Source organism: Trachypithecus francoisi, unplaced genomic scaffold (assembly GCF_009764315.1).
Source record: "Trachypithecus francoisi isolate TF-2019V2 unplaced genomic scaffold, Tfra_2.0 Lachesis_group6, whole genome shotgun sequence".
In the NCBI taxonomy this organism is placed as follows: Eukaryota; Metazoa; Chordata; class Mammalia; order Primates; family Cercopithecidae; genus Trachypithecus; species Trachypithecus francoisi.
Window position 1 is genome coordinate 85,855,021 of NW_022681471.1, and position 23,397 is coordinate 85,878,417.

Below are 23,397 nucleotides of genomic sequence, written 5' to 3' on the forward strand. Positions count from 1 at the left end.
CCAGCAGGGGGAGAACTACACAAACAAGGCCAGGTTAGAGGAGCGTGCAGGCTCACAAGCCTGTAGGCACAATCCTGCAATGCCAAAAGTTCTGAAAGCATAAGGTTGTTTTTCATACTTTGGAGCCCAAACTCAATAGGTGACAAAACCTGACCTGCAGTAGTGTGAGGCTATTTATAGTCTTTATTCACACTTGGTGTGAATTTTCATATCTTTCACTTCAGAAATATTAATGTTTCATTACCATGCTCCAGGCCTTTCTCAATAGATATATAATATAGACTATATAAAGAGTTATGTTTGACTAGTTTTTTTAAAGAGTTATGTAGTATCAGTTACATGTCTTCCTTTCTCAAATTGAAAAAAACTCTGAATTCCACAGCACATCTGGCCCTAAGGCTGGAAAATGGATTATGGACATGCAAGTGCTATGAAGAGAATTCAAATATGCAATGGGATAGTGTCTAGGTGGCTACAGTTTGGATATTTAGGGAGGACCCCTCTGGGAAGGTGATATTTAAGCTTAGTTCTGAATGAAAAAAATAATAAAGGCAGTCATACAAAGATCAGGGGAGAGCATTCCAAACAGAGGGAGCAGCTAATGCAAAGATGAACACAAAGGAGGCAACTGTGGCTACAGCATATTAGGCCGGATGAAGAGTGCTATAAATTGATGGAAGTACTTCATGTAGATAGGAAAATTGTGAGTCCGGTGTGCTAAACCCTTTGGTAAATACTGTGTAGTGATTATGAGTGTGGTGGCTGTCAACAACTAGAAGGCCTGGAGGGGAATCTTTCTGGGTGAGAAAGCAGGTGGGGGGAGATATTTTAGATAGAGAAAACATAAAGAAGTTATGAGGCTGAAATGGTAGGCTAAGATTTATGGCCTCAAGACCTTGGTTTGAGGAAAAGTATAGAAGGAAGACAGATTAGATATCTGGGGCTCAAGACTCTAATGGCATAGCTTCTGGTAGCTGGCTGAAAGATGTTCTAGGATGACCAAGACCTGGGTCTTAAATAATAGTCTCTGGTTGAAGTCCAATCTGCAGTGTGTGATCTGGGCTTTTGGACTTAAAATAAATTAGACAAAGATAGAAGACAGTAGCAACGCCTGAAATGATGAAAGATGTTTTTTGCCTCTTTAGGTTTGTGCTTCTCAGCAGCTGTCCTAGAATGTCTGTCTCCAAGCGTCTCTCTTAGCGGCTCTCCACATTCATCTCTCTGTGATCCTATCTGGCATCTCTCTTCCTATCTATCTCAGCCTCAACATATTTCTCTTTACATGGGTCTCTCTCTGTAACTCAGACTCCTCATCTTTGGATCTCCTTGTCTGAATGTCCCAGAATCTGGTTCCGTCCATTCGTCTGTGTCTGTACTGTAATTCTCTTTCTCCAACTGGACTGTGCCCTCCTGGAAGGCATGAATCTTTTATTATTCCGCTGGGTATCCCAGGTGCCCCGCACACAGTCTAGCATATAGGAGTCTCAAATACATTCATATTCGAAGGCAGGCTTTTTCAGAGGAGAAAGGCACCCGTTCTCAATATCCACCCCTCTTCCCCCACGCGGAGCGGGCCACTTGCCAAAAGGCCAGCTAGAGAGTAGGGCGAGGGGTGTTGCGGTATTGCACTGCTGCTATTGGTCTCTTTCCCCAGTTGAAATAACTCTCTGGGGATACCTTAGCAGGAGGAATTCGCCCTCTGACCAAGGTACTAAAGTACCAGGCCACGCCCCCACGTCTCACGCGGCAGCGGCAGACGCTCCGCTGCATCGCAACCGCCCCTTCCGCCGCTTCGCCTCGGCCAATCAGCGAGCGCCTGCGCGCCCATCCCGTGGAGTGGCCGCGACAAGATGGCAGCAGCGTGTCGGAGCGTGAAGGTAGGTTCTTTGCCTCTGTTGCTTGCCCTCCTTTACCGGCCGGGTCAGCGCGGCCGTGGAACTAGGAGAAAGAGATCGGTTTCGGGGGAAAGGGTCATGCTTATGTAGGCCTGGTATTGTGGCGTTGGGCTCAAGAGGTGAAAATCAACACTCCGCGGCGCATCTATCTGTCTGTCTATCATCTATCTATCTATCTATCTATCTATCTATCTATCTAGGGTCACGGGACGGGCTGTCTGGGGATGAGATTCCCCCTGCCCCCGAGGAGAAGCGGCACACCTGGTTTACCCGCAGGGGTGACCACTACCGCTCCCCTCCCCCCTTCTCCTCAGAAGCCTGGAGAACAGGCAGGTGACAGCGTGGGGATGGTCTGGTCAATGTAACAGCTGACCCTGACCATGTCCCTTTTGACAGGGCCTGGTGGCGGTAATAACCGGAGGAGCCTCGGGCCTGGGCCTGGTCACGGCGGAGCGACTGGTGGGGCAGGGAGCCTCCGCTGTGCTTCTGGACCTGCCCAACTCGGGTGGGGAGGCCCAGGCCAAGAAGTTAGGAAACAACTGCGTTTTCGCCCCAGCCGACGTAAGTGGGGTCACCTCTCTCCCAGGGTGTGCATGAGGTCACCAGTACCAGCCTGGGAACCTGTGGGGGTCCCTCCCATAAGGGTCTCCTCTATGGGGGCGGTGGACCATCTCCTTGTCTCTTTTGGCCTGAGCCTTCAAGCACTGTGAGACCACCTGTGATAAGGATTTCTAAAGCTGGGATTCACAACAATGGGGATGGGGATTGGACATAACAATCTCTGGAGGAGTTATGTATGGTTTGAAAATGCTGGCTCAAGCCTGTAATCCCAGCACTTTGGGAGGCCGAGACAGGCGGATCACGAGGTCAGGAGATCGAGACCATCCTGGCTAACACAGTGAAACCCCGTCTCTACTAAAAAATACAAAAAACTAGCCGGGCGATGGTGGCGGGCGCCTGTAGTCCCAGCTACTCGGGAGCTGAGGCAGGAGAATGGCGTAAACCCGGAAGGCGGAGCTTGCAGTGAGCTGAGATCTGGCCACTGCACTCCAGCCTGGGTGACAGAGCGAGACTCCGTCTCAAAAAAAAAAAAAAAAAAAGAAATGCATATTGTGGCCGGCGCGCGGTGGCTCAAGCCTGTAATCCCAGCACTTTGGGAGGCCGAGACGGGCGGATCACGAGGTCAGGAGTTCGAGACCATCCTGGCTAACACGGTGTGAAACCCCGTCTCTACTAAAAAATACAAAAACTAGCCGGGCGAGGTGGCGGGCGCCTGTAGTCCCAGCTACTCGGGAGGCTGAGGCAGGAGAATGGCGTAAACCGGGAGGCGGAGCTTGCAGTGAGCTGAGATCTGGCCACTGCACTCCAGCCTGGGCGACAGAGCGAGACTCCGCCTCAAAAAAAAAAAAAAAGAAAAAGAAAAAGAAAATGCATATTGTGCCTTGTAATTTTATATTTACAAAGTCAAAAAACTTGTTTTCATGAAACAAACTACAGAAAGTAAAACTTGATGAAATCATCTTAGCAGGTAAGGATACAAAAAAGCTAGTTTATCTTCCTATCAATAATTCTCACAACAGGGTTATTTTTTATTTTTATTTTTGAGATGGAGTCTCGCTCTGTCACCCAGGCTGGAATGCAGTGGCACAATCTCAGCTCCTTGCAACCTCCACCTTCTGAGTTCAAGCGATTTTCCTGCCTCAACCTCCCAAGTAGCTGGGATTACAGGCACCCGCCACCACGCCCAGCTAAATTTTTTTGTATTTTTAGAAGAGATGGGGTTTCACCATGTTGGCCAGGCTGGTCTTGAACTGCTGATCTCAGGTGATCTGCCCACCTTGGCATCCCAAAGTACTGGGATTACAGGTGTGAGCCACTGCACACAGCCTCACAACAGGGTTGTATTAGTGCTCTGATCCACAGCAATTAAGAATTCAGGAGCATGTGAATTTATCAAGAGGGTATGATTTGAAAAATGTTTGCAACATTGCTCTACATTACCTAATATTTTCACCTTTGACCTACTCTCTCAATTTTTTTTTTTTTTTTTTTGAGACAGAGTCTCACTGTTGCCCAGGCTGGAGTGCAATGGCACGATCCCAGCTCACTGCAACCTCTGCCTCCCGGGTTCAAGCAATTCTTCTGCCTCAGCCTTCCAAGTAGCTGGGATTACAGGCATGTGTCACTATGCCGGCTAATTTTATATTTTTAGTAGAAACGGGGTTCACCACATTGGCCAGGCTGGTCTCAAACTCCTGATCTCAAGATGATCCACCCGCCTTGGCCTCCCAAAGTGCTGAGATTACAGGCGTGAGCCACTGCACCCAGCCTATCTCTCAAGTTTTACAAACTTTTCTCTTGGCCTCTCCCTTCTCACAAATCTCTTCTCACCCAAGGCTGGGCATGCCCTGCCCTGCCCTCCCTCAAGTTTAGTGGTGAGAGTGTGTGCTGGGACATGAATACTTTCTCCACTTCTCCCTTTGAAGGTGACCTCTGAGAAGGATGTGCAAACAGCTCTGGCTCTAGCAAAAGAAAAGTTTGGCCGTGTGGATGTAGCTGTCAACTGTGCAGGCATCGCGGTGGCTATCAAGACATACAACTTAAAGAAGAACCAGGCCCATACCTTGGAAGACTTCCAGCGAGTTCTTAATGTAAGGCCTTGGAAGTTCTCCAGGGATAGTGGGAGTAAGAGGTGTCTGGCTGTGGAGGACCCCAAAGTTTTTAGGGGACAAAGGCTTCTTCTGCCTCAGGTCCTATACTATGTCTCCACCTGTCCTACAGGTGAATCTCATGGGCACCTTCAATGTGATCCGCCTGGTGGCTGGTGAGATGGGCCAGAATGAACCAGACCAGGGAGGCCAACGTGGGGTCATCATCAACACTGCCAGTGTGGCTGCCTTCGAGGGTCAGGTATGTGGGCAGGGGCAAGACTTATGCCTCCTAAGTGACTTGTTGGGGCCCTCCCACCTATGACCTCTACTCTTTCTCCAGGTTGGACAAGCTGCGTACTCTGCTTCCAAGGGGGGAATAGTGGGCATGACACTGCCCATTGCTCGGGATCTGGCTCCCATGGGCATCCGGGTGATGACCATTGCTCCAGGTAGACGTATCCCCTCTCTCCGTCACACCTGGGATTGGGTGGGATCCATGGACAGTTGAGAGGAGAAGGTATCCACCACCTAAGCAACAGCAGCCTTTTATCTTGGGCCCCAGGGAAGCACCGAAGTAGTAGGGCTAAAGTGAGGAAGAACCAGGTAAATATGAAAGCAAGGGTGAGTCTCTGAATTTGGCTATATTGTTTAGGTCTGTTTGGCACCCCACTGCTGACCACCCTCCCAGAGAAAGTGCGCAACTTCTTGGCCAGCCAAGTGCCCTTCCCTAGCCGATTGGGTGACCCTGCTGAGTATGCTCACCTGGTACAGGCCATCATCGAGAACCCATTCCTCAATGGAGAGGTCATCCGGCTGGATGGGGCCATTCGTATGCAGCCTTGAAGGAGAAGGCAGAGAAAACACACGCTCCTCTGCCCTTCCTTCCCTAGGGTACTACTCTCCAGCTTGGGAGGAGGAAGCCCAGTAGCCATTTTGTAACTGCCTACCAGTCGTCCTCTGTGCCTAATAAAGTCTCTTTTTCTCATAGAGTGTAGGCAGTGTTGTGTGCTAGGGGCCTGGCATGGGAGAGAAATGTGAAGGCTGTGACAGGGTTGGATGCTCAGAGCTCCAGGGTGGGGTGGGAAAGGCAATACCTTCATAATACTTTTGGTCCTGTCCTGTTACAACACGTGGACTTGATTTTGAGTGAAGAACTTTATTACCTAGGTTAGAAGGTGGGAGTATGGCAGCATTTTTCTCTTTGACTCCTAACTGACTGTGAGCTTGATGGAGGAGAAGGAAGAGATAAACATCTTGAACTTAGCGGCTGCTGGTGTTAAACTGCCGGTGATACTGGGCTGTAGGTTGATTGGTATAGATTACTGAATTCAGGTAATCCTGCCTGTGAAAGAAGTCCAGAGGTCTCAGCTGATGTGGGCCTTTCCCCTCTCCCTGGTTCCTCACCATCCCTCTTCTCCCTCCCTTGGCATTTATCTCCACCACCACCACCTAGAACTCACTGGGCTTTTTGCTCATTAGCCAGCTGCTGGTTGAAAGAGCCTAGACCCCTTTGAAATACAGCACACAATTCCCTCTCCTGCTCTTCTAGCTCCAGCAATGCCTGGGCTGAACTTGTGGTCTGGCTTTTCCATTCAGTATCCAGTGTTTTCTCAGCCTGACGGTGAGCTTCCTTCTTAGAGCGTTGTACTTCCTGCTCTTTCCTGATGGCAGCTCGCTGCTCTAGAGTCATGCCCTTCCAGCAATAGGGCAGGACCCGGTGGGGAGCTGTATGGTGTTGGGCGACCTGGGGGTTTTCAGTCAGTAGGTCACTTGTGCTCTGGTGCCGGATCTCCGCAAGGTTGGCCTTCTTTTCACGCTGACGCTCACAGCGCTGACGCCCAGCCTGCACAGCTGCCTGGTGGAGCCCCCAAATGCAAACATTTGGGTGCCCAACCTCAGGGAACTCTGTCACAGGGGAGAGGGGAACATGGCCCTACTCTTCCATCTCAAGGAAAGAAAGAACACATACTACATGGCCTTTCAATGCCCCTAACGTATGTGTTGGGGATAATGGGCAGGGAACTTCTCTGCCTTCAGGAAACCTTTAGACTGAGAAGTGGACGATGAGAGGGCAATGTTCTGTTCTCAAGTCATCCTGCTTCTGGAGGTGGGGAGAGGTGACTTTTACCCTAAGAGGGGCCTTTGGTGAAAGGGGAGTACTCAGATGAGAGGGCTGATGCTGATTGAAGAGGGGATGTAAGAGGAAGAATGTGGCTGAGGTTCCCCAGGACTTTGTTCAGCAGTTGGGGAGAGCCCAGGGTACTGGATGGCTCAGGCCATACCTGTGCTTTGTTGGCGTTGGCCATGGCACACATCATGGCCGCACGACAGGACTCCTCCAGCCTGGCCAGATGGGTGGCCTGCGCGTCCATGGCGAGGCGCAGCTGGTTACTGAGCGCATCTACACAGAGAAATATGGCCGGGGTACTGTACTGGCTTGCTCCATTCCTGTTTCATTCATCCAGCCATTTGTTCAGCAAGTTTTGTGTTTGTGTGTGTACGAATGTTTAGCAGGGGGGTAGTGTCTGAGTTGTAGGGATGTGGAAGGAACTACTTCCACATCCCTTGGCTAGGATAGCCAAGGTGCAGCAACAAGGATTTCTCAAGTGCATAACTAAAAGATGCCTCCAATGGACCTGGGTCCCAATATCAGCTCTGTTGCTTCTGAGCTGTGTGATTTTGGGTAAATCATTTCATATCTCTGAATCTCAGTCTAAGGGCCATGTGTTGGGTTCTAATGATACCATTGAATTAAATCCTGTCCTCAGATAACTCCCTGTCTAGTTGGGGACACAGATCAAACTAGATAGACCACAATCTGGCAAGAGCAATGGCAGGGATGTACATAGGGTATTAAGAGGATTTTGGGTGGTGGAAAAGAGGAAGGTTTCCAGGAAGAGGTGATCCTTGAAATACATTTTGTATACAGGCTAAAAGAGCAAAGGGCATTCCAGGCTGAGGGCATGGCATGAGCAAAGGTACTGACAATTTGTTTCTGCTTCAGCCACACTGAGCTCCTTGCTGTTCCTAGACCCGTCAGACACTGTATGGAGATGGTAGACCATGAAAGAGATGGTTTAATCTTCAGTAGTCTGACATTTTAGGGAGAAGACAGATATTAACACTTTTCACAATTAGCTACAACTACAATAGTGGTCCAACAGAACAGAGGTTGTAACAGGGTTGATGTGAAGGGTGAACAGTGCAAGTAGATTAAGACATGGTCCTTGCCCTTGAAGGGCTTCTTCTAATGGAAGAAAAGGATGTGGCCACAGACAATATCATAATAGTAGCTACTCTGTGTGTTATAGATTATTATTCTCATTTTAAAGATGAAGAAACTGAAGCACAGAAGGGAAAATTCATTTGCCCAAACCAGCTAGTAAGTGGCAGAGCCATTAGGTCTGTCTGCACTGTGCTGCCTCCAGGTAATAGAGTGCCAAACTAATTAAGAACAATGCTACACTGTCAGTTACTGAAGGAAGTCAGGGAGGTTGGGGTCTGCACAACCTAACATTTCAGCACCAACCCTATGGATAATTGGACCTCCTCACACAGTTCTGGTCCCCTGGGTACTGTACTCAGCTTAGGACAGATCCCCACTAGGCCTCAGGTCTCGGAGTCTGGAGGGTTGGGCTGCTTACCTGCACAATTTCATCAACCTTGGCTTGCTGTTGCTCCTGCTGCTGCCTTTCCAAGTTGTACCTGAACTGCCCCTGCTGCATTCTCAGCCGTGTGGCCCTGTCTAGGTCTTCCCCAGAGAAGTACTGCAGGCTGGCTGGACCAGGATAGGTATTACTGTAACTAAGATAGGTTGGAAGCCCCTTCCAGACTTGGTCTGGATCCCAAAGACTAAATTCACGCCCGTTCTTGAGCTGCTGCTTCTGCTCCCGAAACTCCTGGACTTTCTTGGCCAGCCGACGTGTTCGATCTGCCTCTTCCTCCTCTAACATCTGGACTACCACATCATACTGCACCTGGCTGGTACCTAGGGGTGGTGAGCAAAGATATGGAGAAGATACCCCAGGAGGGACAGAGTCCACTTAGCATGGCCTCTACTCTCAAGGTCCATCCGGTTTGTCCCACCCCAGGCCTCAGGCCACACTCAGAGGCAGAACTGCCCTACCTCAGCCCAGTCGAGCTCTTTCTTTACACCCTTGTCTGACCCTGGCTTTGGGCTTTTACCATAAGCTGCCTCCTTGCTTCTTTCTGCTGCTTCCCGACGCTTTCGGTCTCCTACCTGGTTGTTCAGGGCCTGGACATCCACCTGATCCCAAAGAAAGGAGCACAATCAGAGTAGGAGCCCAGCAGGGGGCCTTCAATGTCCTACCACAAACTTCTTAGAACTTACCTGTTTCAGAATCCTCCTGTAGCTCCCAAGTACCTACTGGATAAAGTTCTAGCTCCTGAGCATGGTTTGCAAGCCTCTCCATGGTCTAGCCTCTGCTTCCTTCTCTGGCCTCATCTCTTAGTACCCTCTTCCCCTGTCCCATCTTACCCTTCTGAGCTGTGCTTACAGTTCCCTGAATATCTAGGCTGTTTGAACCAATAGCCTTTTCTCAAGCTGCTCCCTCCACTTGAACCACTTTCCTCCCCTCTTTTACACAAATTCCAATTTGTCCTTTGAGACCAGCTCAGCCTTCACCTTCCTGACCCCTCAGGCAGGTTCTACTCCCATAGAATCTAGAACCCACTGTCTACATTATATTGAAGTTGCCTCCTGTATTCTCTCCTCCACCAGACTGTGAGCCCTTTCAGGGCAGAAACTGGGCCTTAGTCATTTCTGTATCACCACTGCCCAACACAGTGCTAGGCACAGAACAGGCCCCGAGGAAATGCTTGTCAGCTTGTCAGCGGGATCTCAATCAGACCGCTAATACCATAGCCAACTTCTTATGGCAGGCACTATGAACTGGTTTTCAAAGCTGCCACTGTGTGTTAATACCCACCTGACTTCCTTCAGCCTCATTTTACAGAAAAGGAGCCTGGGGCTCAGAGAAGATAGGTGATTTATCCAAAGCCACACACACAACAGTCCAGACCTGTCTTAAATAGTTACGGGGTCTTTTCAGAATACCCATGATGCATCCCCCCTCTATCCCCTCACCTAACAATCTTTGTTTCTTTTTTTTTTTTTTTTTTTTGAGACGGAGTCTTGCTCTGTCGCCCAGGCTGGAGTGCAGTGGCCGATCTCAGCTCACTGCAAGCTCCGCCTCCAGGTTCATGCCATTCTCCTGCCTCAGCCTCCCGAGTAGCTGGACTACAGGCGCCCGCCACCTCGCCCGGCTAGTTTTTTTTTTTTTGTATTTTTTAGTAGAGACAGGGTTTCACTGTGTTAGCCAGGATGGTCTCGATCTCCTGACCTCATGATCCGCCCGTCTCGGCCTCCCAAAGTGCTGGGATTACAGGCTTGAGCCACCGCGCCCGGCCTGTTTCTTAAACTATCAATATTTTCTTTTTATTTTGATTATAATTCATTTATCACATTTCAAAATCATACAAAAAGGAATACAGTTTAGTGAGGAGTAAGTGTCCCTTCCGTCTCTGTCTCTCAGCCTGGTTAACAGTTTCTTAACATAGCCTTGCAGAGATAGTTTAGGTATATGGAGTAATTTTGAGACAGGGTCTCACTCTGTTGCTCAGGCTGGAGTGCAACGTTGTGATCTCGGCTCACTGCAACCTCCTCCTCCTGGATTCAAGTGATTCTTGTGCCTCAGCCTCCCAAGTAGCTGGGATTACAGGCATGCACCACCATGCCCAGCTAATTTATGTATTTTCAGTAGATACAGGGTTTCACCATGTTGGCCAGGCTGGGCTCAAACTCCTGATCTCATGTGATCTGCTCGCCTCAGCCTCCCAAAGTGCTGGGATTACAGGTGTGACCCACTGCAACACCCGGACTCCAAACATTCTTTAGGCATCTTTTAGCTCCATGTTTGCTGTCCCTCAAGAACCAGGTCACGTGGCCCAGAGCTGACTGGAGAAGGGTCAGCCGTCTCCCCTAGTCTCTTCCCCTGCACTGACCCATCGTTCTTTCCCCAGCTCTTTCCAGGCCTGTAGGGATGGGTGCCTTCTCTCCCTTTCTTCCCTTCCCACCATAGGGGCCGGCTTGAATCAGGAAGGGCTATCATGGGCACTGCTTGCACATTCCTCTCCAGGTGTAAGAGTGAGGTGGCCCTGATCCTGAGCAACAGTCCCTACTACCCACTCACCCCCATGACTCGGTTCCGCACATTGAAGAATCGGTTTTGTCGCTCTTTTTCTCGATTTCTTCTGGCCTCGATGGCTGCTGCTTCCTTGGTATCTGTTGACTGGTTTATGTTATACATCTGGAGCAAAAGGGAGGTGGAATGGCCCATCAGTGCCGACCACCATCTTTGACTACACGCCACCCCCATTCCTTTCTCCCTATTTCAGCAGTTATTGATTCCTACTGATTTTACTTCCTGATATATTTCATATCTGTGCCTCCCATCTCTGCTGTCACCAGCTTAATTCAGGCCTCACAATCTGGTGTCAGGAAATATCTCAGGAGCCTCACTGGGTTCTCTTGCTCCAATGTTACCCTCTCTGCACTGGATTTCTCTACACTGGCTACCAGTGTAGAGACAGGGTATCAGAGTGATCTTTGGGAAGCAAATCTGACCATGGCACTCCTCAGCATAAAGCTTTTGAAAACACCTTTAAAGCAAATGGCTCCCCAGTGCTTATAAGGCCCAACCCCTTTACCAGATTTATAAGGTTCTTCATGATCTGACCCCTGCTCACCTTTCTAAGCCTCAAACACATCTACGACACTCCTTTTCATTATACTGTACTCAGTTTTCTTATTTCAGTTAAGTGGCACCACCATTCACCAAGTTGCTCAGGCCAAAACCCTAGGAGAGATCCTTTTATCCTTCCTTTCCCTCCTCTTCCTCTTCTTTGAAAATACCCTAACCACAACTGTCTCCATGTTGGTATTCCAGCTTCCGCTATTGACTCCTATAGCCCAATCACCGAAACCAGAAGCAGCTTTCTTTTCTGAAATATATGTCCCCCTCTTTTTTTTTTTTATTACTTTTATTACTTATTTTCTGGTCAAATGAAAGGCTAGAAAGCTTAATTTGCCTGTGTTCCTTCATATTTTGGGAAGCTCACTTTTGGCATGTAACCCAGCCAAAGCTGCAGTCAAAAAAACTTTAGCAAACATAAATCTGATCATGTCTCTCACCTGCTTAAATCCTCCACTAGCTTCCCACTGTACTTAGAATCAATCCAAACTCCTTACGGTGGGCTTTCAAGATCTAGTTCCTGCACACCTCTCCAATTTGTCTCAAACCACTGTCTCCCTTGCTTACAGTGCTCCAGGCACGCTGATCAGTCCTCCACACAGTAACTGTTCCCACCCCAGGGCCTTTGTATGTGCTGTTTCCTTTGTTTGGAGCATGATTCTTTAATTCTTCCTATAGCTATTTGGATCTTTTTGGTGTGGTGTGTGTGTGTGTGTGTGTGTTGTGTGTGTGTGTTTTGGTTTTTTTTTTCCATTTTGTAACTGTGAAGTAGTTGATACATACAGGAGAACATATATAACCCATATATGTAAGTTAGGATGCATGATAACATAGAAATCCATGAACTAACTCCCCAGCTAAGAAACAGAACATTATTGATACCACTGAAGTGTCCTGAGTCTCTTCCCCCTCATCCTTACTCCAAGAGCATTTCACACAGTATCCAAATGTGTTACCATTCCCTCGCTCTCTCTCTCACTATGTTGCCCAGGCTGGTCTTGAACTCCTGGGCTCAAGTGTTCCTCCTGCCTCAGCATCCTAAAGTGCTGAGATTACAGGTGTGAGCCACCTGTAATGCCCGGCCTGACAAGTACATTTTTGATGGAGTTCTGGGGATGAAACTCTGATTGAGGTGGGCTCAAGAGAGACTAGGACTGCAGGACAAACACTCAGCTATTTTTTTTTTTTTTTCCAAGAGAAAAAGACAGAAGGACCTATAGATTTTAAGATTTATATATACAGGGTGGAAGTTTCTCTAGTATATACCTAGGAGTGGAAGTACTGGATCATAGGTATATGCATATTTAACTTTACAAGATAGTGCTAAGTTGTTTTTCAAGGAGATTGTAATTTACACTTTCACAATAGTGTATAAAAATTCTAGTCATTACACATTGTCACCACCACTTGGTATACCAGACTTTTACATTTTTGCCAATTTGTGGGTACAAAATTATAATTACTTGTTTTAATTGGAATTTTCCTTAATAAAGTTCTTTTCATGTGTTTTTTTTGACCATTTTTATTTACTTCTCTTTGGAGTGCCCTTCATATCTGTTCATTTAAAAAAAAATCAGGTTGTCCTTTTTTTTTTTTTTTGAGAGTGTCTCACTCTGTTGCCCAGGCTGGAATGCAGTGGCACGATCTTAGCTCGCTGCAATCTCCGCCTACTGGGCTCAAGTGATCCTCCCACCTCACCCTCCCGAGTAGCTGGGACTACAGGTGTGACTAATTTTTGTTTTTGTAGAGACCGGGTTTCTCTATATTACCCAGGCTGGTCTTGAACTCCTGGGCTCAAGCAATCCTCCCACCTCAGCCTCCCCAGTTGTTGAGATTACAGTGTGACCACCATACCCATCCAGGTTTTCCTTTTAAAATTAATTGTAGGAGTTCCTTTAATATTCTATACATTAATCATTTCTTTGTTTAAAAGTGGGAAATATCTTCTCCAAATTTGTGACTTGTTTTTTCACTTGAATTTTTTTTTTTTTTTTTGAGACAGAGTCTTGCTCTGTTGTCCAGGTCGCAGTGGCGCAATTTCGGCTCACTGCAGCCTCTGCCTCTTGGGTTCAAGTGATTCTCCTGCCTCAGCCTCCTGAGTAGCTGGGACTACAGGCACACACCACCACACCCAGCTAATTTTTATATTTTTAGTAGAGATGGAGTTTCACCATGTTGGTCAGGCTGGTTTCGAACTCCTGACCTCAAGTGATCTGCCTGCCTCAGCCTCCCAAAGTGTGGGATTATAGGTGTGAGCCACCGCACTGGCTTTCACTTGATTTTTAAGGTAATAATTGATACATACAAAGCAATGTGGTTAATATACATGTAGGTTCTGAAGCACATTAACAAAATGAACACCTGTGGACTCTACACAAATCTTGGAAAATAGAACATTATCAATATTTTAGAAGCTTTCTGTATGCACTTACCACATCTTTTCACTTCCTTTATGGTGAATTTGAATGTAGTCATACTTACCCATCTTTCCTTTGAGCTTAGTAGTTATTAAGAAATCCCTCCCTATCCGGAAGTCATAAGATTTCTCCTATATTTAAAGTTTTGCCTTTCTCATTTAATTTTTTTTTTTTTGAGATGGAGTCTCACTCTGTCGCCCAGGCTGGAGTGCAGTGGCGCGATTTCAGTTCATTGCAACCTCCGCCTCCCGGGTTCAAGCAATTCTCCTGCCTCAGCCTCCCAAGTAGCTGGGACTACAGGCACCCACCACCACGCCCGGCTAATTTTTGTACTTTTAGTAGAGACGGGGTTTCACCATGTTGGCCAGGCTGGTCTCAAACTCCTGACCCGCCCGCCTTGGCCTCCTAAAGTGCTGGGATTATACGCATGAGCCACCATGCCCAGCCTTATTTAATTTTTTATTTTTTAGGCAGAGTCTCGCTCTGTCGCCCAGGCTGGAGTGTAGTGGTGTGATCTCCGCTCACTGCAAGCTCCACCTCCCAGGTTCACACCATTCTCCTGCCTCAGCCTCCCGAGTAGCTGGGACTACAGGCGCCCACCACCACGCCTGGCTAATTTTTTGTATTTTTAGTAGAGACGGGGTTTCACCATGTTAGCCAGGATAGTCTCAGTCTCCTGACATCGTGATCCGCCCGCCTCGGCCTCCCAAAGTGCTGGGATTACAGGCGTGAGCCACTGTGCCAGGTCCCATTTAATTTTTTTAATATAGATGGGGTCTCACTATATTGCCCAAGCTATTCTTGAACTCAAGCAATTCTCCTGCCTCGACCTCCCAAAGTGCTGGTATTACAGGCATGAGCCACTGTGCCCGGCCTCATTTAGGTTTTTAATCCACTTGGAATAGCATTTTGTGTATGGTGTGAGATAAGAATCCAATTTAATTTTCCCAAGTGCCATCTCATCTTTTTTTAATTTAAAAATGTATTTTATTTTTGGCCAGGCGCGGTGGCTCACGCCCCAGCACTTTGGGAGGCTGAGGCAGGTGGATCATGAGGTCAGGAGTTCAAGACCAGCCTGGCCAACATGGTGAAACCCTGTCTATACTAAAAATACAAAAAAATTAGCCGGCGTGGTGGCAGGCGCCTGTAATCTTAGCTACCTGGGAGGTTGAGGCAGAGAATAAAATGTATTTTATTTTTGTTTTAGATGGGGTCTCTCTCTGTTGCCCAGGATGGAGTATAGTGGTGCAATCATGGCTCACTGCAGCCTCGAACTCCTGGGCTCAAAGGATCTTCCTGCCCCAGCCTCCTGAGTAGCTGGACTACAGGTGTGTGCCACCATGCCTGGCTAATTTTTAAAATTTTTTTGTAGAGATGGGGTTTTGCTATGTTACCCAGCTCACCATCTCATCTTTTAAAAGGGAACAGTATTTCCCCATGGATTACATGATGTTGCTGTCCTTTAGCCATTTTATCCCCTCAGCCTGATTGTTTCTCCCAAATGAACTTCATTTATGGCTCCCCTACTAGATTCCATCTACCAAGCTTCCTCCCTTTATTTATTTTTGAGACAGGGTATTGCTCTGTCACCTAGGCTGGAGTGAAGTGGTGCAGACACCACTCACTACAGCCTCAGCCTTCCAGGCTCAAGTGATCCTCCTGCTTCGGCCTCCTGGGTAGACCACAGGAGAGAGCTGCCACACCCAGCTGATTTTTAAATTTTTAGTAGAGATAGGGTCTCACTATGTTGCCCAGGCTGGTCTTGAACTGCTGGTCTCAAGTGATCCTCCTGCCTTGGCCTGCCTCCCTCACGATGGGATTACAGGTGTCAGTCACCATGCCCAGCCACTTCCTCACTTTCCTGGACTTGTCCTAAGTCTTTAGGACTCTTTCTAGCCTTCGGACATAATTTAATAAATAGTTAAAGGAATAATTATGGCAACCACCAGATCCTTTCCGTGTTTAAGTCTGAGAATGGCACCAACTTACCTACTGTTTCCACCTGCCACCACAGTATAAGGTCACTGAAGGGGAAGATTCAGCAGACATTTTAAGCTTCTTGGATTGCTAAAGCCCCTGCCTTATTAATGATAGAGAGCAGAGAGGGAAGAGAGGTAAGGTGGCATCGTAGTATAGAGCTGTGGGAATGGGATGGGGGAGAGGCATGGAGGGAGAGGTAGGTGGAGGTGGAGAGCACCGGCTTAGGGACCCTGACTCCTGGGGGTTCACACAAAATACCTTTCTCAGTAAGGAATCCCGATTTTGAGCTCTTAGGTTGGCTCTGCATGCAACCTTGTTCTTGGTTACGGCGGCAGTTTCTGAACTCTGCTTGGTAGAACAGGAGGGAGGTAGCGGATAGGGGTAGTATCTCAGGCCGTAGCCTTCCCCAGCCTGTATCCCTGTTGCCTGGGAATAGCCCCAGCTCCATTCACACCCCATCCGCCTTGGCATCCCGTCCCACCTCCAATCCCACCCCACCATTAGCAAAGTCTGAGCTCACCTAACACTGAATCCTCCCGTTGGCCCCTCATTCTCGTCCAGCCCTCCGCTCCCCCCGGGTCTTTCCAATTCCCGCCCCTGTCCTTGTCCTAGCCTTGAAGGCTGCCAGGCTGAAGCGACAGCCGAGCTCCCACCTTCCTCTTGCCCTGAGGGGCATAATCCTGCTGTGACTTCTGTCTCAGCAAGCGTGAGCTCAGGTCTCCCCCGCCTCCTTGAACCTCAAGAGCTGCTCTGACTCCGCCCAGCACCAACTCCTCGGAGGACCTGGTCCGCAGGAGCAAGTGTTTGTTGTTGCCATGCAACAAGAAAGGGGGCGGAGGCACCACGCCAGTCGTCAGCTCGCTCCTCGTATACGCAACATCAGTCCCCGCCCCTGGTCCCACGCCTGCCGGAAGCCGAAAATCTCGTTAGGCCTGGAGGTATTCTCGCGACATTTGCCGGCTGCCCGGCTTGCACTGCGGCGTTTCCCGCGCGGGCTACCTCGGTTCCCGAGCGTACGGCGCGGCCTGTCCTACCGCCGCGGGCGCCGCGGCCGTCATGGGGTTCCTGAAACTGATTGAGATCGAGAACTTTAAGTCGTACAAGGGTCGACAGATTATCGGACCATTTCAGAGGTTCACCGCCATCATTGGACCCAATGGCTCTGGTGAGATAAACCTGGCTGCGGCCCTGCGCACGTCCCGGCCTGGACCCCTTATCCGGTTCCGGAGTAGTACAACCCTGCTCATGTAACCTGAAACGTCGCGGACCCTTACGGGTTCCTTGCCCCTCCAGAGGGGGTTCTGCTCGAACCCACTCTCCCCACGCGGGTGCTCTAACTCGGACCCCTTCCAGGTGTCACTTGCCTCTTCCTGCGCGGCCCCCGCCCCGGCCGAGTGGTACGGGCCGAGCTGCCAGTTACCCCGCCTACTTCCCCCTCCCGACAAAGGAGGCGCGTCTGGAGCCGGCTTCCCGCCAGCTGCCAGTCCCCCGCCTCGCGGCTCCCCGCCGGGCCGACTGGAGGCGGCTTCCCAGACTTATTTGACCTCCTCCGGAAAATGTGGGGACGCTGGTAGCTCTCCCGTAGCTTTCGGTCCCAAACGGTGCACTTCTGTTTCAGCCCAGCGTCTCCTCTCGCCTCGCATTGGTACACTCCAACTATTTCCTTTCTACTCTTCTCCGGAGCGGCAGTTTTGAATTTCAGACCCAGCCCTCTAGACTTTAGAGTGCTTGAGGTCTCGATCCCCACCCCCAACCGCTATGTCAGAGGTAGTTGCCTCGAACTCGCCCCTTTCCTACCACCGAAACCGTCAAAAGCCGAAATTGATTTACCAAATTTGTTGAATGCTTATTGTTTATCAGGAGTTATTCAATTGCAAGTTGTGGAAACAGCGAAGAATAGAATAAACCAACTCTATGCTCACAGGGAACTTATATTCCAGAGGGGAAAGAAGATGGAGAAAATAAGATGGTTTTAGGCTGTCATAAGTGCTATACAGGAAATGAGACCGGTGGATGTGATAAAGTGACTTGGGTGGTGTCTTTAGAAAGGATGGTCAGGTAAAGCCTCTATTTTATATCTTAACTTCCCAACTCTAAACGATATACCGTGGATCCTCTCACCTCAGATGTGGTTCATTGGAATCCTGCTGTATTCTTCCACCCCAGAGATGTTCTAACTGAATCATATCTTAGCCTAAGAGGCTGCCCTTGCTGAAGTAGCACATACGGAGTGCTTTTCCTGGAGACTGAGTGTCTCAACAATGGCACTATTGACGTTTCCAGCGAGATAATCCTTTGCTGTGGGATGTGCCCTGTGCATTGTAGGATGTTTGACAGCATCCTTGGCGTCTACCTGCTAGATGACAGTAGCACCCCTACTCCCCAGGCGTGACAATCAAAACTGTCTCCAGACATTGCCAGATGTCTCGGGGGTGAGTGTGACTCCCCCAAACACCCAAGTTGTTTGGGAACCACTGGCCTGCAGGGCTAATGCTTGGTGTCCACCCGGTTTCCTAGGGTTTTAGTGTAGTGGCCCCTGTTGAAAGAGCTAGGATGTACCTCTTGGCATTCAGTCCCCTCAGCATTAGTAGATTTGTATTCCCAGCTGTTCTGAAAAGGGCCATGGCACTCCCCCAGTTGCCCCCGTTCTTCAAGGCCCACCTCTACAAGCCATTCTTTTAGTCCTTTTGGTGAATTACTCTTCCTCTGTGGCATACCGTAGACACTTGGTACACATTAATGTTTATTAAGTCTTATATTGATGGTGCATGTTTTTGTATCTTCATTGGCCTGTGAGTACCCTAAAGCGACATTCCTTGAAACGTACTGGTGTTCAGTCCATATATATATTACAAAAATGTTTACCATATTGATTGTGATTAGAGAGGCCTGTGGTTGTGAGATGTTGTTGTCATCCCTGGAAATGATGGGAGAAGCCCAAAGGTTGGATATTGGTTCTTCCTAAAAGGCTAACTCCTGGTCTGCATGATGTGCTAGTCCTGCTGTGATGAGGGAGACAAGAGTTGAGTCCAGACTTAAGATAGGACTAATTAATTGAGTACCTACTCTGTGTGTCAAGTATTTTATTTATTGGGACCCTATTTTTTCTTTTTCTTTTTTCTTTTTTTTTGAGACAGTCTTGCTCTGTTGTCCAGGCTGGAGTGCAGTGGCGTGATCTTGGCTCACTGCAACCTCTGCCTCTTGGGTTCAAGTGATTCTTGTGCCTCAGCCTCCCAAGTAGCTGGGACTACAGGCGTGCGCCACCCCATCTGGCTAGTTTTTGTATTTTTAGTAGAGAGAGTGTTTTGCCCTGTTGGCCAGGCTGGTCTCAAACTCCTGGACTCAAGTGATCTGCCTGCCTCAGCCTCCCAAAGTGCTGAGATTACAGGCATGAGCCACTGCACCCAGCCAAGGGACCCTTTACATTTAAATTCTCAAAATGACCCTAGGAGGGAAATGCCAATAGCTTCTTTTTTTTTTTTTTTTTTGAGACGGAGTCTCACTCTGTCGCCCAGGCTGGAGTGCAGTGGCCGATCTCAGCTCACTGCAAGCTCCGCCTCCCAGGTTTATGCCATTCTCCTGCCTCAGCCTCCTGAGTAGCTGGGACTACAGGCGCCCACCACCTCGCCGGGCTAGTTTTTTTGTATTTTTCAGTAGAGATAGGATTTCATCGTGTTAGCCAGGATGGTGCGACCTCCTGACCTCATGATCCACCTGTCTCGGCCTCCCAAAGTGCTGGGATTACAGGCTTGAGCCACCGCGCCTGGCCAATAGCTTCTTTTTATACATGAGGAGACTAAGGCACAGAGGTGTGATGACTTGTCCGTGGTTCTCAGAACCCATGCCTGTGCTCCTGCCACTCCAATAGAGAAGTATGTGCCACACATATTTTTAGACCTGTGAGTTGTGATTTTTTCATTTTTTTTCCAGGTGAGGGAATGGAAGGTCACCTAAGAAGTAGTGAAAGTAAGATTAGATCCTGGTCTGTTGGTTCTAAGCCGAAGCTTTCAAGCTTTTTTTTTGGGACGGAGTCTCACTCTGTCACCCACGCTGGAGTGCAGTGGCATGACTTCGGCTCATTGTAACCTCTGCCTGCTGGTTCAAGTGATTCCTTTTTTTTTTTTTTTTTTTTTTGAGACGGAGTCTTGCTCTGTCGCCCAGGCTGGAGTGCAGTGGCACAGTCTCAGCTCACTGCAACCTCTGCCTCCTGGGTTCAAGCGATTCTTCTGCCTCAGCCTCCTGAGGAGCTGGGATTACAGGCTTGCACCACCATGCCTGGCCAATTTTTGTATTTTTAGTAGAGACGGGGTTTCACCACGTTGGTCAGGCTGGTCTCAAACTCCTGACCCTGTGATCTGCCCACCTGGGCCTCCCAAAGTGCTGCAATTACAGGTGTGAGCCACCGCGCCTGGCCTTTTTTTTTTTTTTTTCCCGGAGTCAGGGTCTTGCTCTGTCACTAAGGCTGGCATACAGTGGCACAATCATGGCTCACTGCAGCCTCAAGTTTCTGGGCTCAAGCAACCCTCCCATCTCAGCCTCCCCAGTAGCCAGGACACCTGGAGTGTGCCACCATGCCCAGCTAATTTTTGTAATTTTTGTAGAGACGGGATTTTGCCATGTTGTCCAGGCTGGTCTCAGACTCCTGAGGTCAAGTGATCCACCCACGTCTGCTTCCCAAAGTGCTGGGATTACAGGCGTGAGACGCCGTGCCCAACCTAATCATAGTCTTATACCGTCTCCATGGAAGGACTTGGGCTGCTATTTTTATGGCTGAGTAGAAAGGTGTTGGAAATCAGATCTTCAGTTCAAAGTCATATAATATAAGTTGTTTAGGGACAGTCTTTTTTTTTTTTTTTTTTTTTTTTTTTTTGAGACGGAGTCTCGCTCTGTCGCCCGGGCTGGAGTGCAGTGGCCGGATCTCAGCTCACTGCAAGCTCCGCCTCCCGGGTTCCCGCCATTCTCCTGCCTCAGCCTCCCGAGTAGCTGGGACTACAGGCGCCCGCCACCTCGCCCGGCTAGTTTTTTGTATTTTTAGTAGAGACAGGGTTTCACCGTGTTAGCCAGGATGGTCTCGATCTCCTGACCTCGTGATCCGCCTGTCTCGGCCTCCCAAAGTGCTGGGATTACAGGCTTGAGCCACCGCGCCCGGCCGGGACAGTCTTGAGATAGAAATTATAGAGACTAAACTGTTCCTCCTTATCCACCAGCCCGACTAAACTTTTCTTTTCTTTTTTTTTTTTTTTTTGAGACAGAGTCTCTCTCTGTCGCCCAGGTTGGAGTACAGTGGTGCCATCTCAGCTCACTTAACCTCCATCTCCTGGGTTTAAGCAATTCTCGTGCCTCAGCCTCCTGAGTAGCTAGGATTACAGGCACACAATCGTGCCTGGCTAATTTTTGTATTTTTAGTAGAGACGGGGTTTCACCATGTTAGCCAGGCTGGTCTCAAACTCCTGACCTCAGGTGATCCACCTACCTCGGCCTTTCAAAGTACTGGGATTACAGGCATGAGCCACCGTACCCGGCCTCAACTTTTAAAATAATATCTATGTTTTTGGCCCGGAATGGTGGCTCATGCCTGTAACCCCAGACTTTGGGAGTCCAAGGTAGAGGATCTCTGGAGCTCAGGAGTTTGAGACCAGCCTAGGCAGCATAGGGAGACCCTGCTTCTACAAAAATCCAAAAACTAGCTGGGCGTGGTGGCTCATGCCCATAGTTCCAGCTACTTGGGAGGCTGAGACAGGAGGATCACTTGAGCCAAGGAGGTCAAGACTGCAGTGAGCTGTGATACTGCTACTGCACTCCAGCCTGGGCGACAGTCAGACCCTGTCTCAATAAATAAATAAATAAGGTCTGGGCGTGGTAGCTTACGTCTGTAATCCCAGCACTTTAGGAGACCGAGGTGGGTGGATCACTTGAGGTCAGGAATTCGAGACCAGCCTGGCTAACATGATGAAACCCCATCTCTACTAAAAATACAAAAATTAACTAGGTGTGGTGGCACACTCTTGTAGTCCCAGCTATTCAGGACCACTCTTGTAGTCCCAGGCTATTGAGGCAGGAGAATCACTTGAACTTGGTAGATGCGATCTCAGCTCACTGCAAGTGAGCCCAGATTGCACCACTGCACTTTAGCATGGGCAATAGAGCAAGACTGCATCTCAAAAAATAAATAAAATAAATAAAACCTTTTTTGTTTTCAGATTCAAAATAAATAAAATAAATAAAATCTTTTTTGTTTTCAGATTCTAAAATGAAGAAAATAAAAGCTGTAACTCCACTACTGAAAAGATAGCCACTGTTAATGTTGAAAACCTTATTTATTTGAATAGCTGATACATGCACGTGGTATACAATTTTAAAAATCCTTAAGGATATACAGTAGTAAAAAGAAGACTCCCTTGACCCTAGCTGCTTAGTTTCCTTTTCAGAGGCAATCACTGCTGTGCTGTTTACATTTTCATATATTTGTTTCCTATGCCTTCTCTTCTCCCAAGTTTTATTAAGAAAATTTGCAAGCATATATGTGCATTACTTAGTCATTTGGAAGTAAATTACAGACTCAATTACATTTCACCCCTAACTGCCTCAGCATTCACCTCTTAAAATCATCATTCTCCTGTACTACCACTATTCAATGATCACAACTAAGAAAATTTCCTCATGTCATCAATTATCCAGTTTATATTTAAGCTTCCTTAACTTGCTCCCCAAATGTCTTTTTGTTATTTTGGAACCAGAGTCCAGTCAAAGTTTGTGCACTGTTTGCCTATGTCTCAGAAATCTCTCATGTTTTGGAATGGTTTTCTCAACCTTTTTTTTGGGGGGGGACAGAGTTTTGCTCTTGTTGCCCAGGCTAGAGTGCAATGGCGCCATCTTGGCTTACTGCAGCCTCTGCCTCCCGGTTCAAGTGAGCCTCCTGCCTCAGCCTCCTGGTAGCTGGGATTACAGGCGTGTGCCACCATGCCCAGCTAATTTTGTATTTTTAGTAGAGACGGGGTTTCTCCCTATTAGACTGGTCTGGAACTCCCACCTCAGGTGATCCGCCTGCCTCGGCCACCCAAAGTGCTGGGATTACAGGCGTGAGCCACTGTGCCCGGCTCAACTTTTCTTTTTAGACACTGACTTTTTGAAAAGACCAGGCCATTTGTCTTTGAGAACATCCCACATTCTGTGTTTGTGTTAAGATTTCCTCATAGAAACCTTACTGTGTTCCTCTATATTGTATTGCTGTATTTCCTAGAAACTGGAAGATAAATCTAAAGGCTTGTTTAGATTCAAATTAGGCTGGATATGGTGGCTCATGCCTGTAATCCCAGCTCTATGGGAGGCCACAGCAGGAGGATCACTTGAGGCCAGGAGTTAGAGACTAACCTGGGCAACATAGCAAGACCATGTCCTTAACAAAAAATTAAAAAAGAAAAAATAGATTCAGGTTAAATATTTTTGGCAAGATACATCATAAATGATGCTGTGTGCTTCATATTGTATCAAAACAGGAATATGCTCTTTTTTTAGATGGTGGTAATATATAGATAAAATTTCCTAAATTAGCCATTGTTAAAGGTACAGTTCAGTAGTGTTAAATATATTCACGTTTTTGTGCAATACCATCTCTAGAACTTTTTCATCTTGCAAAACTGAAAATCTATACCCATTAAAAACCCCCAGGCCTTGCCGGGCG

General features: G+C 48.2%; 3 protein-coding genes across 7 annotated transcripts in view; 2 read left to right on the top strand and 1 right to left on the bottom strand.

Moving 5' to 3' along the window:
- Nucleotides 1-1,772: 1,772 nt before the first annotated feature.
- On the top strand, nt 1,773-5,535 carry HSD17B10 (hydroxysteroid 17-beta dehydrogenase 10). Its single transcript, XM_033201808.1, has 6 exons — nt 1,773-1,877; nt 2,292-2,456; nt 4,382-4,546; nt 4,677-4,805; nt 4,887-4,995; nt 5,199-5,535. The coding sequence occupies exons 1-6, from the start codon at nt 1,851-1,853 to the stop codon at nt 5,387-5,389; spliced, it is 786 nt and encodes a 261-aa protein (XP_033057699.1). The 5' UTR covers nt 1,773-1,850; the 3' UTR covers nt 5,390-5,535.
- A 147-nt stretch (nt 5,536-5,682) lies between these two features.
- On the bottom strand, nt 5,683-16,732 carry RIBC1 (RIB43A domain with coiled-coils 1). 5 transcript variants are annotated; one of them, XM_033201811.1, is made up of 8 exons: nt 16,370-16,732; nt 15,975-16,061; nt 15,726-15,760; nt 10,759-10,875; nt 8,732-8,813; nt 6,829-6,947; nt 6,007-6,401; nt 5,683-5,888 (listed from the first exon to the last, which is right to left on the bottom strand). In XM_033201811.1, exons 4-8 carry the CDS (start codon nt 10,873-10,875, stop codon nt 5,807-5,809), a joined length of 795 nt encoding a protein of 264 aa, XP_033057702.1. In that variant the 5' UTR covers nt 15,726-15,760; nt 15,975-16,061; nt 16,370-16,732; the 3' UTR covers nt 5,683-5,806. The 5 variants fall into 5 exon arrangements, with proteins under 5 accessions (XP_033057702.1, XP_033057704.1, XP_033057701.1 ...); XM_033201813.1 differs by lacking the exon at nt 15,726-15,760 and adding an exon at nt 8,197-8,534 and having other exon boundaries at nt 6,829-6,978; nt 16,370-16,731; XM_033201810.1 differs by having other exon boundaries at nt 15,726-15,816; nt 16,370-16,731.
- Nucleotides 16,651-23,397, top strand: part of SMC1A (structural maintenance of chromosomes 1A) — a 52,722-nt gene continuing 45,975 nt past the window's right edge. Inside the window, exon 1 of the mRNA XM_033201814.1 lies at nt 16,651-16,881. Coding sequence (XP_033057705.1) covers nt 16,773-16,881 — 109 coding nt within the window. The 5' untranslated portion in view covers nt 16,651-16,772. The remainder of the gene's footprint in view (nt 16,882-23,397) is intronic.